This window comes from Symphalangus syndactylus, chromosome 1 (assembly GCF_028878055.3).
Source record: "Symphalangus syndactylus isolate Jambi chromosome 1, NHGRI_mSymSyn1-v2.1_pri, whole genome shotgun sequence".
Lineage (NCBI taxonomy): Eukaryota > Metazoa > Chordata > Mammalia > Primates > Hylobatidae > Symphalangus > Symphalangus syndactylus.
In genome coordinates, this window is record NC_072423.2 from 72,691,838 (window position 1) to 72,706,171 (window position 14,334).

The following is a 14,334-nucleotide window of genomic DNA, read 5'->3' on the forward strand; positions in this document are numbered from 1 at the left end:
GTTGGCATAAAGCACAGTAAATAAACAGATGCCTCTTTTTATCTGAAAATTTTGGAGAATAAAGCATTCTTTGTATGTGTCTTTTCCGTACACTCATGCTTAGTAAGTATCTTTGTCCATAAAATTGGGATAATAATACTACCTACCTCATAGAACTGTTTAAACAGCTAATGTACACCATCTAACACATAAGTATGTTAGCAAATTTAGTCATTATTATCTCACCCCTTTAATTAATAAAACATTTTTAAAAAGCATTTTGGATGAAAAACTTGTTTTCCCAACCTCTGAAAGTGCAATGAAAATAAATGTGTCCCTTCTTGATGAATGTAAAGAGCAAAGAGTACCCCCATTTCCTGAAAACCTAGTATGTACTTGCTGCTTTAATCCCATAAGATGAATGTTATTTTCCCCATTTCACAGATGCAGCAACAGATTCCGAGATGTTAAGTAGCATGATCAAGTTGCCCTCCAGAAAGGATAGATTAGCTTGTCTTTCCACTTCATCTAGCTCCTAGAGATGTATGGAAGAGACAGCAGATAAAACACATTGTCCGTGTGAGTAAAACATTCACGTGGGCCTCTTCCTAGGCATACTTCTGGTTACTTTTTAATCAGCTATAAGAATGTTGTTTTTCCATTTGTGCTATTAGTCCTATGTGGATAAGGACATACTTCAGACTCAAGATTTCTAATGATACCCCTTTTTATCTACCTCGAACCAGTCCCTACATCCTCCCCGACCAACAGTAACTTCTGGAAATAACATCCATTTGGCCTATAATAATAAAGTCTAATTTTCAGACAAGCTGCAAACGGTATCTGTTAATTTGATCATGATTGGGAGGAGGAAAGGGATGTGAGAGTGAGGTAAGAGTCTGGTAGTGGCGCACTGAGGGTGTGGGAGGGAAGCATTCCCTTGGTGTAAGAGGGGATTACCTGACCCAAAAGGAAATCAAGTTTATTGTAACTTGACTAAGTAAACAGCAATGTAATCTAGTTCTTCAATTTTTGATGTGGATGCTATAAATGAGAGAGTGTCATATTTTCTCCCTTTCTTCCCTAGAGCACACATTTCAAACCCGGCCTCTCTCCTCAGCCTGAGGTATGGTTTCTTAGTCTCACTCCTGGCAGCCAGGCAGGAAATGTTCCCAGCCACAGGATAAGCCTCCAGTTGGAAGAGGGCTGGGAGGGGGAGTGAGAAAAGGAAAAAAAAAAAAAAGAAACAAAGAAAAACAAACTTTACTAGAGCCGCTAGCAGGAGCCCCGAAGGATCCCGGCCGGTTTCCAGTTTCCTAGAAGCGGGGAATCACACCTCCCCCCGCACTCCCGACACATGCGCGCACACACACAGACACACGGGTGCGCACACACATGCACAAACGCACACAGGCACAAACACACAGGCGCACACATAGGCCCCCACACACACAAAGCGCGCACACATACAAAGGCACACAAACACGCACACACAGGCACACACAGACGCGTGCACACAGGCACACACAGACGCGCGCACACACACAGGCACATAAACAGGCACACACACACAGACGCGCGCACACACACAGGCACTCACACACAGGCGCGCGCACACACACACACGCACACACACACACACACAGACATACACAATGCCCGCCCCCACTCCAGCCCGTGGGCGTGGTTCCCAGCGTCTGCGAATTCGCGCGCCCGGGGCGGGGCGGGCCTGCCCGGGGGCGCCTGACAGCGGCGGGAGAGAGCGGCTAGTCGCACCTCGGGCCGCGCCGCCCAGCTGCTGACAGCCTCCCGTCGCGCCGGCCCATGCTGGTCCCGGTCTTTGTTCTGGGGCCGGCGCCGAGACATGCGCGGCTGACGATGGAGGTGGAGGACTCGGGCGGCGTGGTGCTGACTGCCTACCACTCGTACGCCCGCGCCCAGCCCCCCAGCGCCGAGTCGCGCTGCGCGCCCCGCGCCGCAGCCAGCCACCCGCTCAGCAGGTACCCGGAGCCGCTCCCACCAGGGCGGCGCAGTCGCGCTGGGCTTGGGGGGTTCGCCGTGCAGCTGCGCCTTCTGCCTGGGCGCACGACCGCCGTAACTGGATTGTTGTTTCAAGTTTTGGTGGACTAGATGAGTGAGCCTGGGGTTCTTTGCATTGTCTTTGACTGGAGGTGGGAAACGCTCGAAGGCTCCACCAGCTTGGGCTGAAGTCTTTGGCTAGCAGAGATTAGCAGCAGGATTGAATTCTTGATACGATTTGAGGATAAGTCATGTATATATATATATACCTCATTTCGGCCAAAGTTGCCTATAAAATATCGGGAAATTAAAAAATATTCCAAATGAAACACAAGCAGCACATGAAAAGAAAACATTAAAATGCATAATCCTAAATCCTCAGAATACTCCTTTTGAGAGCTTGTTCAGTAACTGCATGCCTGATTTAAGAAGTAGGTTGAGAAATTCTCTAAAACGTACACCTCAGTAGACTTTTAAAGACAATTTTATTTCTACATGTTAAAACCTTTCAATTGTATAAAGGCATTGGTGTCGTTATTTGATTACTGCTAATGTCAACTCTATGCTGTCAATGCAATTATATTTCCTTTTGGTCAAAAGTCTATAAGCATCTCATCCTGTACATTTCAGATTTAATCAGGGATCTATGTTAAATTACTCTATCAACCATTTGATGAGTGATCAACCATTCGATGCAAGATCAAGGCCAATGAGACTTTCATTAACTGAAACAAAAATGTTTAAGTGGGTAGACAAAAGTAGTATGATGAGTGAGATGGTTTGATATTTGATACATATTTGGGGGAATTTTTATTTGTGTAAATGTGACTATCTCATTGATGAGTGCTTTTCTTTACAAGGGGCAGTTTGAGCGGTGTGTTTTCATCATGTTTATTTTTAATCATTTCTTTTATCTCATACTTTTAACTTTAGTTGTGTGATAATGATTACTTCTGTTTCCTAATTTAATTGATTGTGATTTTAATTGGTTTCCTAATTAACAGATTGTGACTTTATTTCAAGGAGTATCTTTTTGGCTAGTATCTATGAGAAGAACAAACTACATTGGCAAGAGATCTATGTTGGGCTTGGCTAACAAAGAAAATGTTGTTTCTTTCAAAAACAGCAGGTTGAGTGGAATCTCATTTTTATATAAAGATGGTGGGAAAATAACATTTTTTTTCCAGCTTTAGGAATTGTGCATATACTTTTAAAGGCTCCTTAAAGATATAAACTGGCATTTGTCTTTAGGGTATTTTCTTTTCTAAACATAATTATTGGCTGTAAGTACTCAGATTATGACTAACTAAATATGTGTGTGTGTGTGTGTGTGTGTGTGTGTGTTTTGATGAAAAGTATGGGCCAAGTTTGTCCATTTCTTAAACGGTTCTAGTGTAGCTGTCCTGTCTATGTCTATAATTCCCAGCAGCTGTCTCAGAGCGCCAGCCAGATTGTGCCATTTGGGCGATTTGAAACTACATCCGTTTCCAAAGCAAACTAGAAGCAGAAGTTCTATTAACTCAGCATGTGGTCTTGTGGAATGATAATACATGAGAGCAAGCGTTACATGTCAGAGCTAGTATTTCACCTTAAGGTTGCCAATTAGATTCACGTTGTTCCAAGTTTGCATTTTTGGTGACTGCCCTGCACTCTGTCTATGGGAGCCTTGGTACCATTGTTCCTCTGCTGCAGGACCCCCTGGCCCCCTGCAACCCAATCACAAGAGAATAGCTTAATTCCTTGGTTCCCAGTAGAAAAGCAATCAAAAAGAGGTTCCTGTATTTACAAAGAACCAGAGGACACCATTAATCATAAGTCTGATAACAGAAATAATCAGGCCCAAGTTATTAACCTTTGACTCACTAACTAATGATCAATACTTCCTTTCAAGCCAAGAAGCAAGATCATATTGTTCTACTTCTGAAGAAAGCACTCTCTCTTTCAAGAATACCCTTTCCTTTAAATTGCTTACACATCTGTAACCTATTTGTGGAGCAATGACCAGAATGGCACTAGAAAGCGTGGACTTTTGTATCTATCATTATTTTTTAGCTCTTGGTGGCATAGGTTCAATTCAAAGCAAACCATTCTTTTTTATTTTCCAGACCCCCACTACCCCTGAGTTTATATGTTTTTAAGGGTTTTTTTTCTAGCCTTTTCCCAGTAAAATAGAATATAATATCTTTCTATTTGGTCATTTTTTCCACTATGATATCCCTAGAGCAGTATCTGGTACATCGTAGTAGCCCAATAAATATTTGTTGAATAAATTAATGAATTCCTGCCAAGATTACAAAATAGCCAAGATAAAATGGTGGGATTTTTAACTGCCAACCTCAACCTGTTTGTACCTCCATGGCCAGCAACGTGTTAGGCATTTGGGTTACAAAGATAAACGGGACATAGTCCCTGCCCCAAGAATGTGGCCCTTTACCTTTCAAATCAGCAAGACTTTGAGAAAAAAAGAGGAAATAAGTGACAATATTTCTACAACAAGAGGCTTCAGATATAAATCTGGATTTTTAGCTAACCATTTAAAAAAAAAAATTGAAGGACCCAGCAGCTCAGGCCTGCCCTGCTGCCTGCCATCCCTAGCTGAAGCTGAGGTGCTCCATCATGGGGGCTGCTGTGCTTGTTTGCCACACTCTCCCTGTTTCCCTTCAACACTGAAGCAATTTCTTTTAGGGCTGCTCATTTTATTTTATTTTACTTATTTTATTTTGTTTTCATTAAGTAGCCAGTGAAATGTACTTGTCAGTTACTCAGGCTTGAGGTCAGATTGGCAGACCCTGACTCTACACCAATTACTACAATGTGGCCTTGGGCAATTTACTTCCGCTGCTTAGGATATTGACTAACGCAAACGAAGCACCAGACATATTAGCTGTACCCCTACCGTTATCACTTTTAATCAGGTGTTGTTGCTGTAAAGAGGAGAGTCAAACGTTTTTGGTACTTGCATCACTATCAGAAGTGGACAAACAAAATAAGGTCAAGAAAGCCTTGTTTGTCAAGAAAAAAAAGGGGGCCATTTAAAACTCAAATATCTGAGTTTTATAGCTCCGATCTTGCAATTCCGAAGAATCAGAGGGATCACTCATTCTTACCTCATTTTATAAATTAGTTAAAACTATGTATAGTTTCATAATAAATGAATATGTATAGTTTCATATATTCATATTTCATAAATGAATATGTATAGTTTCATAATAAATGAAACCACCTGAAGTCATATAAATGCACTGGCCTTTAGAGGGAGTTATGTGTATCTAAAAGATTCTAGGTTGGGATATATTGACAGTAAGGAATCCTCAGATTTAACTTCTTTTTTTTAAATCAATATTCAGAATATATAAATTAATATGTTGATTTTTAATATATAGATTATCCTTTGTCCATCTTGTCCTATTCTGATTTTGCTCTTTGAATTTGCATGGGGCAATCTGCTGTGGCATTTAAAATACTGTTATACATATTTCCTTTTGAACCTTTGGGATTCCTTCCCACACCCCCTGTTTCTTTAAGATTTATTTCTTTTTTTATATAATTTCTATCACCATATTCCTTGATTCTAATAGAGTGTGAGGATGGATAGACTTGCTTGTTAATTCTCATAATTAATTCTATTTTCTCATATTACTTTTACCTTTTAAAGTTTTCTTAGGAATTAATTTCAAGGACTCCACAAAGTCTATTTTGGCTATTATTTTTCAGTAGCATAGCATACTTGTAACATGAGTTTTAATTTGTCTCTTTGGAGCTAAAAGGCAAGAAAACCATCAAGATACAACATCTTTCTGTCCCTAATAGGCACACAAACTTTTCAGTAATTTAAAGCAAGAGCATAATTCCCTCAGAGGAAGTTTTAGCAAACATATTTCATTCTCACTTATTTTCCATTTTGGTCAACTGATTTGATATTACAACAACAACAAAAAACATCTCAGCTTGCGTTTCTGGACAGTTTAGGCTTATTCCTAATGAGGAACACCAATTACCTTCTGTGTTTAGCACCTTTATATGCTTAACAGTGGCAGGGAGTCCTAGTTGGTGTCTACAGTGCATTTCTAGATCATGGGGGATTCAAACCACTGCAAAATTTATTCATGCAGCAAAGAGACTCACAAGTCATAAGTATTTGTTGGGAGGAAGAGAACTAATTCTTTTTTTCACAAAATTGTATATCCACATCCTATTGTAAAGGAAGAAAGAGAATAAAATAACTATAAATTATCAGTTCTGTTAAATGGTTGAAATTAGAATCATGATTTTTAGAGAGGCTAAGCTTCTATTCAGAATCCAGAGTGAGACTATTGACAAACATACAAAATAATTTCACTGATAAAATGAAACGTAGCCGAGGATAAAGCTAGATTTTGTTTTTCAAGGGTTTCTTGAGTATATACAAATAATAAAGTACAATTTTTTTTAGTGAAGGTATAGTAGAAAATGGCCATGATTATTTCTGATATTTATCTAGTTATACCATAAACTTCCCGAGATAGGACAAAAATAGAGGAGGGAAACAGCCAACTCTTCCTCGAAAACAAATATAGAAGCTAACCAAGGTTATCCTAGGAATTCTAATTCTACAGCAATGTTTAAACTTCTGTGAGGGGGCAGTTGTTTCTTAACTATTCTTAATAATAAGATAATTTGATTAAAATGGAATTGATGATTAGAAAGTAAATATTTTATATTGAGGAAAAACTAAATTTAGCAACTTTTAGTGATAGATTTATTGGTACCTTCCTGGACTGAATTAATTAAGAAGACATTTATTTCCAGGTGCTAACTCTTACTAAGCATTTATGTAGGCCTGTATCAGCTTATGTACACATGCACAGGGACACCATATTCTGGGGGATACTAGGTATACTTTCTTGAGAGGATTCAAAAATAGTAATGGAAATAAAATTCTTACTAGACAATAGGTATTTGTAGGTGATTCTTTATGTTATGGTTGAAACCAGAGTTGGTGTCTCTGGTTTCTTTTTACAGTGGGATCCCTGCTGAGTGTAGATTCCTCCATATGCAGAGCTGTTGGAAAACATCTGGTACATTTCCTTTGATGGTGTCATATGGCTAAATATTTGGCCAGTTGCTCTATCCATTTTTAAGCTGCTCACTTCTCCCTGATCATTAATCTCTAATGTATGCACAAAAGTTTAGGGAATTTAGAGTATTGTAGAATCGCCTTATGTAGATGAAGATGATGACTAAAAAGTCGTAACTTTTAACTTTCTATTTTGATGTAATTTTGGGCTTAAGAAACTTGCAAAAGTAGTCCAGAAAATTTCTGTGTAACCTTTACCCAGATTCCCCAAATGTTAACATCTTGCAAAACCAGAATGCCATTTGTGAAAACTAAACACAGTAAAACTGGTACAATACTGTAAACTAGACTATGAACTATGTTCTGATTTCACCAGTTTTCCACTAGAGTTGGAATTTTCCTGTTGTAGAATTGAACGTGGGACTCCACACTGAATTTTGTTGTATCTCCCAAGTCTCCTGCAATCTGACAGTCTGTCCTTGTCTTTCATGAGACTTTTTGAGAACTGGTTGGTGATTTATAGGAAGTCCTTCAAATTGGGTTGGTCTGATGTTTTCTTGTGATTAGATTAAGGTTATGCTTTTTATTTTATTTTTTTTTTTTTTTGATCCAAGGTCTTGCATTGTCACCCAGGCTGGAGTATAGTGGTCTAATTATGGCTCACTGTAGCCTCGACCTCCTGGACCTAAGCAATCCTCCCATCTCAGCCTCCTGAGTCACTGAGGCTACAGGCACATGCCACCATGCCTGGCTAATTTTTGTATTTTTTTGTGGAGATGGAGTTTTGCCATGTTGCCCAGGCTGGTCTCAAACTTCTGGGTTCAAGTGATCTGCCCACCTTGGCCTCCCAAATTGCTGGGATTACAGATGTGAGCCTTCAGCCTGACCAAGCTTATGCATTTTTGATGAGAAATCTGTGGAAGTAATATTGGGTCCCTCTGAGGGCATCATACAGTGGGTATGCGATGTTGACATCTTACTAATGTTGGTGTTAGGTTTGATCTTCGGGATAAGGTGGTGTCTGCCAGATTTCTGTACTATAAAGTTACTATTTTCCTCTTTATAATTAATAGCTACCTTTGGAGAGATACTTTGAGACTATGGAAATATCCTTTTTCTCCTTAAACTTTCCTTTTAGCATTTATCTGTGGATCTTGTCAGTAAAATTCACTAATGTGGTCTTCTAAAGGTGACTTTCTATTTCTCTCATTTCTTCTACATTTGACTATTTTACATACTATGAAATAGACATCTAGTAGTCTTGCTGATTTTGTTTTTACCTCATTAGCTTTTAAAAAGTCAGCCAAATATAAATAGACATCAACAGTCATTTAATCTACTCTTTTTTCTTTTTTTTTTTTCAGTTTTGACACAAAGTATAAAAAATGGTTTAATTTTACCTAGTCTGACTTTATGAAAGCTCTAAAGATAGGTTTTCTAATTTTTAAATTTCTGTGATTTTTTGGAAGCAAATGTTTATTAATAGACTCAAAGAAAAAAAATCGGCTGGGTGCAGTGGTTCATGCCTGCAATCCCAGCACTTTGGGAGGCCGAGGTGAGTGATCACCTGAGGTTGGGAGTTCGAGACCAGCCTGACTAACATGGTGAAACCCCGTCTCTACTTAAAAAAAAAATACAAAATTAGTCGAGCGTGGTGGTGGGCACCTGTAATCCCAGCTACTTGGGAGGCGGAGGCAGAAGAATCACTTGAACCCAGGAGGCGGAGGTTGCGGTGAGCCAAGATCATGCCATTGCACTCCAGCCTGGGCAGCAAGAGCGAAACTCCGTCTCAAAAAAAAAAAAAAAAAAAAAGAATCAGAAAGTTGCTAAATAAATGCTGTGTTAAGAGAGTGTAGTTGTTCTTAAATCCCACTTTGCCTAGAGAGTATTACTGAAACTATCTTTTATTCTTTTAGAATTATCTTTGCACCTGATGGAAAACATTTTCCTCTTACCAGTGTTCCGGAGATGTTATGTGAACATCTGCAAATGTATGTTAACTAAAGTAAACATTCTAATTTGCATGTAATCAGAATTTTTTCTCATTCCATCCTCAAACTAAACAATTTTGTTTCTAAGGTAATTGCCATGTTCTTATTTCTCAACCATATGGCCTCTAGATATCAGTTCTAGCCAAGAATAAAAGTAAAATGTTATATAGCAAAGCAGAAGAGGTAAATGGAATGTTTTTTGGAAGAAAATTTTGGAAATAAATTCTATCTATTTAAGCAATACACGTTGCTTTGTTTTTAAGCCTCTTTGGATGAAAATAAAAAGTCAGGCATACCCTTAAATAGTGTTAGAAATGAACCTTTTCTTAATGACTGCTAACATTAAGACAGCATAACTGCGTGTTTACTAAAGTAAAGGTACCTATTGAGATGTGTAAGTTTGCTTGCTTTACTAATAAATAGTCTATATTGGTATATTGTTTTATTTCCTAAAAATTGAAATTATTACTTATTTCTTCAGGCAGCTCTGAAAGTCTTTAGCAGTACTTTTATTTCTAATATTGTTACTTTTAACATGCTTTGTAATTTACTTTTGATTAGATAATCAGCTTGTTACAACTATGTAAAGGCAATGCTGTTTAAAGGACTAAAGTGTATGCTCTTTTGTTAAAAAATTTGATAGCATTTATTTTGGTTTCTTTGAGAGTCTTTTTTAGCTTGTTTGCCTTTTGTCTCTTGCTGTGCTCTGGTTATTGAGTTAGTGAGTTTTTCAAATGTATCATTCTTTATCATATGAAGTTTCATATATCATTTCTTTGTGATTACTGTAGGCTGTGCATCAAAACAAAATACTAAAGTGTACAAAAACTTCAAGTTGCTTTAGTCTCTAAAGTGGGAAGTAAAGAAAGTAGATTGTTTTTCTATATATGCATCTTCTTAAATATCTGGGGTTTATGACACATTCTTTGAATATCAAATGTATTATGTCACTCTTCAATGAATGAATAATATAGATATACTGTCCATTTGACAGGCAGTTAGTGCCGTGTAATTCCAAGGGTGGGAGAACATATACTAAGTATCCGTTAGAAAACCAGCTGCCTGTGTCATGTTACTCTGAAAAACTAATTAAATCTATGCATTCCTTTTCTGATCTCTTAGTTGAATAGATGATGACTGCATACAAACACACAATACAAAGGACAGGAAGGAGAAACTGGAAACCAAGGACAAAAGTAGTAGGTAGTGTTTCTTGAACTTTCAAACACTTGAGATTTATTTGTGCTATTTTAGCAATTGTAAGTTTGGGTACTGATTATCTTTTATGTACCAAAGATAAATCTTTGTATCTTTGTTAAACTTTGTGGTTAGCCACAAAATTTACTTACATACATTTATAATGTACAGGGAAAAGAATCCCTTTGAAATTTCCTATTGAGTATTCATTTATGAAAATCAATTTAGAAAACACTGATCAATGCATTTGCCTTAAAAAGAAACCACTTATTAGTGTATTTACTTTTATACAAAGGTCCATCAATTTTAGGTTTTTGAAGATCAGTAGAGAAATCTGACAGTGGCTAGAAAAAATTCTCAACATCCTAAAATGACATTATAACCCATACTATGATATTTGATTTATTTCTTTTCTCTCCACTTTTCCTCTCACCCTCACTACAACACAAAAATTTATGTAGTAGCCAAAGTTACGTGCCAGTGGTTGGGATTAAATCTATATTTAAGTGGCAAGAGATAAAAAGCAGAAAAGAGAAAGAGAGAGAATAAATAAACGCAGTCAAAGAAGTGAGGACTAAACTTCTCTGAAGGTTTCCTCGACAACTGTAGCCAGAAGGGTTCTGACCTACCGTAACAAGCTGCCATCTACCACCATAATGCTCATTTGGTAATCAGTCATGCCCTAATCATGCCCTATGGTCCTGCGATGTTGATTCTTTAAAAATAAGTCGTAGCTTTAATCAGAGCTTACAAATGAGGCAAGCACTATGCTAAAAGCTTGACATACGTTATCCCAGTTATTCTTTAAAACGTTTTGTGACACAGGAAGAAACTGAAGCACAGAGAAGTAACCCAAGATCACACAGCAAGGAGAGCCAAGATTCCAACCCAGTCTCTTCTAGAACTGGTGCTTTTAACCTGTTATTTAAATCTTGTAACATTATTAATATATTATGGATTTATTGTTTCTCTGCCTCAATTTGATTATTGAGAGCAGGGACAATACCGGTATAGTATTAGCAACCAGCAAGAGCAACTTCCACGTAGTAGAGGTTATAAATATTCAGTGTTGATTTAGTCTTTCATTTTGCAAACATTTCTATTCTGTTTTAATGGAATAAGCATAGAAGTGGGTATGAATGGATATATGAAATTGATTTAAATATAATAATATATTTGAGGACCCTTGTTATCACTTGAAGGACGTTCAATAATAGGATTTTTTTTCATTTATATTCTTACCCTTCACATAGTCTTATTTAAGACTATATTTAACAGTATTTAAAACGAGACAAAATGTTCTAGAGCAGACATTCAAATTGACTAAACTTTCTCTCTCTCTCTCTCTCTTTCAGAAGGAGGGCAGGTTTTAATCCTTTAATCTTTAGGTTTATGTTCTTAGTAACTAGATCTTATAATTTTTCACTTTAGTTTTATTAATTGCCTTTTTAACTACTAAAATATATTTCTATAGTTAAAAACATTTTTTTGCTTAATTCCTTGCAGTATGATTTATACCATAAGAATTCTTTTTTTGAGACACAGTTTCACTCTCGTTGTCCAGGCTCGTGTGCAATGGTGCGATGTTGGCTCACTGCAACTTCCACCTCCCGGGTGCAACCGATTCTCCTGCCTCAGCCTCCCAAGTAACTGGGATTATAGGCATGCACCACCACACTCGGCTAATTTTGTATTTTTAGTAGAGACGGGGTTTCTCCATGTTGATCAGGCTGGTCTGGAACTCCTGACCTCAGGTGATCTGCCCGCCTCGGCATCCCAAAGTGCTGGGATTACAGGCGTGAGCCACCATGCCCGGCCCTACCATAAGAATTCTTAAAGAACATTGAGAAACAGTACTTCATGAGAATTAATGAGTTCTTCCTCTGTTCTCTCCCAATTTTCAGTCAAGTTTTCACCTTGTCTTGAGTTGAAGGCAACCAGGGGACCAAGTCAGGTCCTAGACTATGACATTGTAGAGATCAGTTCTGTTCTAAATCTTGCTCAAAAATTTAGGCTGTGGAAACTCAGACTCCTGAGCCATCCCTACTCTCCTGTAAGCCTGAGTACAGCCCTTGTCCATCAGTGACCTTGGAGCCATGGACGATGCCAACCTCAGATGAGCCTCAGATATTTCCCTTTAGAAAACGAATCCTAGGCCCATCTTAGTCTGGACCTGAATCCTCTGCAGAGGTCAGAATCATAATGGCCCTCAGGCTCTGGGCCCTTGTGTTAATTTTTTGAGCTATTCATTTTAATAAACTTTAGTTCTTAGGACACCAGAACTACAGAGATAGGACAATCATTTTCATTATATAATAAACAGTAGTCTGGACTTTTCTGCTAACTGCCATGTTTTAGAGGTGTCTTCTCATTATTTTTAACCAGCTAGGGAGTTCAGAGTATGTTGCTAATGAGAAATAAGTTTCATGAAGACACAACTGGAAAGCAAAGTATGGAAAAGTGTCTTGCCTAGAGCCTCACAGGGAATTACCAACCTGTCGAGCCTGGTTTGATCACCTGCTTCCCATTACCACAGCGTTCACTCAGGCCCACAACATGGTCTACTGGGTTCGGGGAAGCAGGAAGGCCAACAGCGAGGAAAACATGGAGGAGGGGAGAACTGGTTCCCTGACTGGGTACAGAGCTAGAGAAAAGGTGGTGTCGATTATGAGAATGGCATTTCCTTAGCTTCCTTTCAAACATTATTACAACCATCCGTGCACATTATCTTAGTGAGTGTAAGTTGGAGAGTCTTGAAAACATATTTGCTATGACTTTTCATTAGCATCTTAACAAAAAAAATTACTGACCTCAATAGAGTAAGCAATTAATGAGGGAAAGAGCTGACTAAGTTTCCACAGATTCTGTTTTGAAAAACAGAGGATGCCTAGCCCTGTGATTTTTAACATACCACAACTTAACTCCTCTCCCTCCTCATTTATAAGGCTCTGTGATTACAATGTCGACTTGACAACTGTTTTCATAAAATCTGAATTGTGCTGAGTTGCAGAAAGCTGCAGGCTAGAGGACTCCCACCTCTTCCAGCTGCTGGAGGCATGGAATTGGAAAAAGCAGGCCAGGCTCTGCATGTCTAAAGCTGTGTCATCCTTCATGAGGCAATGATCCCACACCAGCTAAAATAACATGAGTCATTGCTTATAAGAAGCCCAAGTGAAGCTGATTTCTATTATATCAATCCTAAACAAACATGATACTCCTCTTATCCAGATGATAAAAAAGTTCTCATTGTGGGAGTTAAGAAAAAATAGCACCAATTCTCTTTAGAGTTCATGGAAGTGCTTTGCCATTTAGCGGGCTTTTAAATTTATCTTAAACAGCAATTCATCATTTAGCCAAATCTTACTCTAGGTTATTCTTGCTTTTGTCTCTTTTACTCCCCTACCCCCAACCCTGCCCACATCCAGTTTGGCTCATTAGTATTTTAATCTGGTTTGAAAGTTATTGGATCAAAATCCATAAAATCAAAACTGTAATCTTGTAGCTCTTTGCTTTTATTCTTTTCCAGGATCCCCCAATCGCTTTATTCCTCTAGAGTATAAAAGGTGGTTTTAAAGTAGACCACAAAGAGCTGGAGAAATGGTTTAGAAGGGTAATGAAGTAGCTTAAGTAAAGCTGATGAAGGCCTCAGCTGGAATTGTGGGAATATGGATGAAAGGGACTGAAGGATTCCATGGGAAAAACAAGCAAATAAGTTGGTATAATTTGGTGATTAAATGCATGCTGAGAACTAGGAACACATAACTTGGTTTTCTTTTTTTTCTTTTTCTTTTTCTTTTTTTTTTAAGACACAGTTTTTTGCTCTTGTTGCCCAGGCTGGAGTTCAGTGGTGTGATCTTGGCTCACTGCAACCTCAACTTCCTGGGTTCAAGCGATTCTCCTGCCTCAGCCTCCTGAATAACTGGGATTGCAGGCACCCACCACCATGCCCGGCTAACTTTTTTTGTATTTTTAGTAGAGACGGGGTTTCATTATGTTGGTCAGGCTGGCCTTGAACTGCTGACCTCAGGTGATCCACCCACCTTGACTTTCCAGCATGCAGGGATTACAGCCGTGAGACATCGCGCCCGGCCA

General features: G+C 38.5%; 1 protein-coding gene and 1 long non-coding RNA gene across 3 annotated transcripts in view; one reads left to right on the forward strand and one right to left on the reverse strand.

The window, feature by feature from the left end:
• Positions 1–940: 940 nt before the first annotated feature.
• LOC134733041 (uncharacterized) lies at positions 941–1,898 on the reverse strand. Its single transcript, XR_010116617.1, has 2 exons — positions 1,756–1,898; positions 941–1,185 (listed from the first exon to the last, which is right to left on the reverse strand). It is a non-coding gene; the product is annotated as an uncharacterized lncRNA (long non-coding RNA).
• The window catches only part of ARHGAP28 (Rho GTPase activating protein 28), a 190,883-nt gene continuing 178,300 nt past the window's right edge, over positions 1,752–14,334 (forward strand). The window contains exon 1 of one of the 2 annotated variants that reach the window (XM_055237940.2): positions 1,752–1,979. In XM_055237940.2, coding sequence (XP_055093915.1) covers positions 1,804–1,979 — 176 coding nt within the window. In that variant the 5' untranslated portion in view covers positions 1,752–1,803. The remainder of the gene's footprint in view (positions 1,980–14,334) is intronic. The other variant, XR_008650200.2, reaches the window with a different exon arrangement.